Genomic DNA, 5,000 nt, shown 5'->3' with positions numbered 1-5,000 from the left:
CTCTCTCTCTCTCTCTCTCTCTCTCTCTCTCTCTCTCTCTTCATCTCTCTCTCTCTCTCACCTTCTTTCAATCCCTGCCTCGTCTTTTTCACTTGCCCTCCCCCTCCACCATCTTTCTCACCTTCCTTCAGTCCCTACCTCTCATTTACCTTCATTCCCTCTTCCCCTTCCCATTTACCTTCCCATCCGCCCTTCCCTATCTCTCTCACCTTCCCTCCTTGCCTCCTCCATCCCATTTACCTTCCCTCCCACCCTTCCCTATCTCTTTCACCTTCCCTCCCTCCCTCTCCCATCTCTCTCACCTTCCCTCCTTCCCTCCCCATCCCTTTTACCTTCCTTCCATCCCTCCCCCATCCCTTTTGCCTTCCCTCCCTCCCTCCCTCCCTCATCTCTCTCACCTTTCCTCGCTCGCCCCCAATCTCTCTCACCTTTCCTCCCTCGCCCCCCAATCTCTCTCACCTTTCCTCCCTCCCTCTTTCATTCCTCCCCCAATAAAAAAGGCCCAAAGTCAACCCCTTTATGAGATACGTCCCACCAGCCCTTCTATCCTCATCACAGAGGTGCCGCCATCCCCACCAATCTTGACAGCCGCCGCCACTATCTCTTCACGACCTCTTAAGGAAATCGATATCCTCCTGAAGAATAAACAGGTAGGGAGCCCAGCAGGAGATGAGGGGAAGAGGGAATGAGGGAGAGAGGTAAGGAGGGGGTGGAAGGGAGGGAAGGGAAGGGGAGGGGCATAAAGGAGGTTGGAGAAGGGTGGACACAGGGGAGGGGAGGAGGAGGAGGGGGTGGGAGAGGAGGGGTATAGAGCCCAGTAGGAGATGAGGGGAAGAGGGAATGAGGGAGAGAGGTAAGGAGGGGGTGGAAGGGAGGGAAGGGAAGGGGAGGGGCATAAAGGAGGTTGGAGAAGGGTGGACACAGGGGAGGGGAGGAGGAGGAGGGGGTGGGAGAGGGAGGGGTATAGAGCCCAGTAGGAGATGAGGGGAAGAGGGAAAGAGGGAGAGAGGTAAGGAGGGGGTGGAAGGGAGGGAAGGGAAGGGAAGGGGCATAAAGGAGGTTGGAGAAGGGTGGACACAGGGGAGGGGAGGAGGAGGAGGGGGTGGGGAGAGGGAGGGGTATAGAGCCCAGTAGGAGATGAGGGGAAGAGGGAATGAGGGAGAGAGGTAAGGAAGGGGTGGAGGGAAGGGAAGGGGAGAGGCATAAAGGAGGTGGGAGAGGGGTGAACACAGGGGGAGGAGAGGAGGAGGAGGGGGTGGGAGAGGGAGGGGTATAGAGCCCAGCAGGAGATGAGGGGAAGAGGGAAGGAGGGAGAGAGGTAAGGAGGGGGTGGAGGGGAGGGAAGGGAAGGGGAGGGGCATAAAGGAGGTGGGAGAGGGGTGGACACAGGGGAGGGGAGGAGGAGGAGGGGGTGGGAGAGGGAGGGGTATAGAGCCCAGCAGGAGATGAGGGGAAGAGGGAATGAGGGAGAGAGGTAAGGAGGGGGTGGAGGGGAGGGAAGGGAAGGGGAGGGGCATAAAGGAGGTTGGAGAGGGGTGGACACAGGGGAGGGGAGGAGGAGGAGGGGGTGGGAGAGGGAGGGGTATAGAGCCCAGTAGGAGATGAGGGGAAGAGGGAATGAGGGAGAGAGGTAAGGAGGGGGTGGAGGGGAGGGAAGGGAAGGGGAGGGGCATAAAGGAGGTGGGAGAGGGGTGGACACAGGGGAGGGGAGGAGGAGGAGGGGGTGGGAGAGGGAGGGGTATAGAGCCCAGCAGGAGATGAGGGGAAGAGGGAAGAAGGGAGAGAGGTAAGGAGGGGACGAGGGAGAGTGGGGAAAAGGGGAGATGAGGGGAAGTGGGAAGGAGGGAGAGAGGGGCGAGGGAGCGCGGGGAAAAGGGGAGGGGAGGAGGAACGAGGGAGGGAGGGAGGGAGGGAGGAAGGGTAGGGAAAGACAGAGCTACACGGGAGGGAGGGAGGTAGGGAGAGAGGGAACGAGGAAAGAGGAATGAGGTAGGGGAGAAGAAGAAGGAGGAGGAAGGTAGTAAAAAAAGAAAAAAAAAAAAAGGAAACAGGGGAGAAAGTAAGAGGGCAAAGGATAATTAAAAAGCTGCAAAGAAAGCGGAGGGAAAAGAGGGAGGGAAGAAAGATCACCACAAGGCCTTTGATAATTCATCTGTTCTGAAGTTCGAGGCTCAGGCTGAAGGTTAAGGGGGGGTTGAGATAATGGGGGGAAGGGGGGAAGGGGGAGGGGGAATAAATAGAGTAAGGGGAAAAGGGGATAAATGGGGTAAGGGGAGCACTGGAACAGCAGTTGGTGGATAATGACTGGTGACGTGTGTTGAAGCGATGACGGCAGAGAAGACCCTGTATTGGGAATGTATCAATTGTTTTATGTATATCTTTTTTTTCTTACGTTTATACTTGTCCTTTATATTTCCTATTTTTTAGTAATAATCTAATTCCTTTTTTGTCGTTTTCTTCATCACACTTGATTTTTTCTTTCTTTCTTTCTTTTTTTTTTTTTTTTTTTTTTTTTTTTTTTGCTGATTTTATTCATGTTGCATTGATCTTCGACATTTCTTTCATTTCTTGCCATTTATCTTTTTTCTTTCTTTGTTGTCTTTATTGCGTGTTCTTTCCTGCTCTATTTATCTTTATCAATACGCTGCTTTCACTTACCCATCTTTTTTTCTTTCTTCTTTCCTTTTTCTAGTCTTTCTGATATTTAATATTTCATACTCATTTATATCTTTTTCTCCATCCTCCTGTTATCGCTAATTCTCCTCCTCATTATCCTTTATCTTTTTCGCCTTCTTCTTCTCCTTACCCTTCTGCTACTCCTGCTACTCCTCCTCCTCCCCTTCCTACTCCCCCTCCTCCTCCTCTTCCTATTCTTTCTCCCCCTACTCCTCCCCCTCTTCCTCCTTCTCCTCTGTCTCCTCTCCTTCCTCCTCCTTTTCTTTCTCCTTGCTCTTTTCTTCCTCTTAATTCTTCTCAGTCTCCATCTCCTCCTTCATCTTCTTTCTCTTTCCCTTATGCTTCCCTCTCTCGGTATCTTTTTTTCTCCTTTTTCTTCTCCCTTTCCTTCAACTTTTCCTTCAACTACTCCTTTTCTTTCTCTTTCTTCTTCTTTTTCCATTTTTCTTCTCCATCTCCTTCTCCCTCCCTTCACCCTCCTCTATTTTTTCTCTCTTCACTCTCCCTCCCCCACCCCTCTTTCCTTCTATATCATTCCCCCCTCCCTCCCTCCCCCTTCTCTCCCGAATCATCCCCCTCCCTTCCTCCCCCCTTCTCTCCCGAATCATCCCCCCCTCCCTCCCTCCCCCCTTCCCTTCCGTATCATCCCCACCTCCCTCCCTCCCCCTTTCCTTCCATATCATCCCCCCTCCCTCCCTCCCTCCCCTTCTCTCCCGTATCATCCCCCCTCCCTCCCTCCCCCTTCCCTTCCGTATCATCCCCGCCCCCCTAGCCATTCCTTTCCTCCCCCCACCCCCCCTCCCCCCTCAACCTCACCGCCCCATCGCCTGTCACATCTCACTTCAAAAGTTCCAGAACCTTCCAATAATAATAAAGTGACAACGTCTGTTTAGAAAGAGAGGGAAGAGGAACACGGATAGTGAGGGAGAAAGGGAAATAAAAAGAGACCATAAGGGAAGAAGAGAAAGAAGGAAGAAGAGAGGAGAAGAGGGAAAGAAGAGGGAGGATGGGGAGGGAGGGAGGTGTAGCAAGCTGATAACAGTTCCTCCCGATAAGTAGCGACGGTCGAAAATATTATTCCGAAAGATGAGGAGGTCGACCTTACCGGCAGAGGAGGAAGGGAAGGAGGGGGAGAAAAGGTCGTTCTTTCGTTGCTAAAGTCCCCTGCGTGTCATTTATGAGAGGCGATAACGGCCGTAGAGGGGAAATGTTTGAGGGGAAGGAAGAGGGGGAAAGAGGGAGAGAGGAAGAGACTGAAGGAGGGAGGGAGGGGATGGATAAATGAAGGGAGGGAGGAAATAAAGAGTGAAAGAGTGCGAGAAGGATAGAACGAGGGAAAGAGAGGGAAAGAGGGAGAGACGGGAAGAAGGAGAGAAAGAGAAAGAGACTAAAGGAGGGAGGGAGGGGGCGGATGAATGAAGGGAGGGAGGAAGGAAGGAAATAAGGAGTGAAAAAGGGTGAGGAGGATGGAAAAAAGGAGGGAAGGGAGGGAAGAGGGGAAAGAGGGAGAGGCGGGAAGAAGGAGAGAAAGATGGTGAGAGGAAGGGACTGAAGGAGGAAGGGAGAGAACGGATGAATGGAGGAAAGGAAGGAGAAATTGAATGAGGACGAGAAGGATGGAAAGAGGGAGAGAGGGGAAGAAAGGGGAGAACGAGGGAGAGAAGAAGAGATGAAGGAAGGAGTAAGGGAAGGCAGGGAAGACTTGACAGAAGGAGAGAGGGAGGGAGAGTGGGAAGCAGGGAGGAAGGAGGGAGAGTGGGAAGCAGGGAGGAAGGAGGGAAAGAGGGAGAGAGAAAGAGACTGAAGGAATAAGTGAGAAGGAAGGAAAGAGGGAGAAAGGAGAGGAAGGAAGGAGAAAGGAGGGAGGGGGCAGGAGAGAGAGAGAAAGAGAGAGAGAGAGAGAGAGAGAGAGAGAGAGAGAGAGAGAGAGAAGAGAGAGATGGAGGAGAGAGGGAGAAAGAGAGAGAGAGTGAGAGAGCGAGAGAGAGAGAGAGAGAGAGAGAGAGAGAGAGAGAGAGAGAGAGAGAGAGAGAGGGGGGGGGGGGGGAGAGAGTAAGAGAGAATGAGAGAGAAAGAAAGAGAGAGAGAGAGCAATATCAACAAAAGCAACAAAAAACAGCACTTATAATAACACTAATAACTATGGAAATAAGAACGAAGATAGCAAAAATAAAGATAATAATAGTAGCAACAACGGTAATGATTATCGTCATAATGATGATAACACGGACAATAATAGCAATAACGATGATAATAATGATAAGAAAAAGAAAGTTACGGATAGCGACAACAACAAATAAAACAAAAAACAACAAAAGCAATAA

General features: G+C 51.5%; 2 protein-coding genes across 2 annotated transcripts in view; one reads left to right on the top strand and one right to left on the bottom strand.

Moving 5' to 3' along the window:
- LOC113830395 (putative sodium-coupled neutral amino acid transporter 11) overlaps positions 1-5,000 on the top strand; it is a 138,577-nt gene that overhangs the window by 32,659 nt on the left and 100,918 nt on the right. The window lies entirely within an intron of this gene.
- LOC138866838 (mucin-22-like) overlaps positions 1-5,000 on the bottom strand; it is a 37,910-nt gene that overhangs the window by 17,879 nt on the left and 15,031 nt on the right. Inside the window, exon 3 of the mRNA XM_070140639.1 lies at positions 536-635. Coding sequence (XP_069996740.1) covers positions 536-635 — 100 coding nt within the window. The remainder of the gene's footprint in view (positions 1-535; positions 636-5,000) is intronic.

This window comes from Penaeus vannamei, chromosome 27, assembly GCF_042767895.1.
Source record: "Penaeus vannamei isolate JL-2024 chromosome 27, ASM4276789v1, whole genome shotgun sequence".
Taxonomy (NCBI): Eukaryota; Metazoa; Arthropoda; class Malacostraca; order Decapoda; family Penaeidae; genus Penaeus; species Penaeus vannamei.
This window is presented reverse-complemented; position numbering and strand designations above follow the sequence as displayed.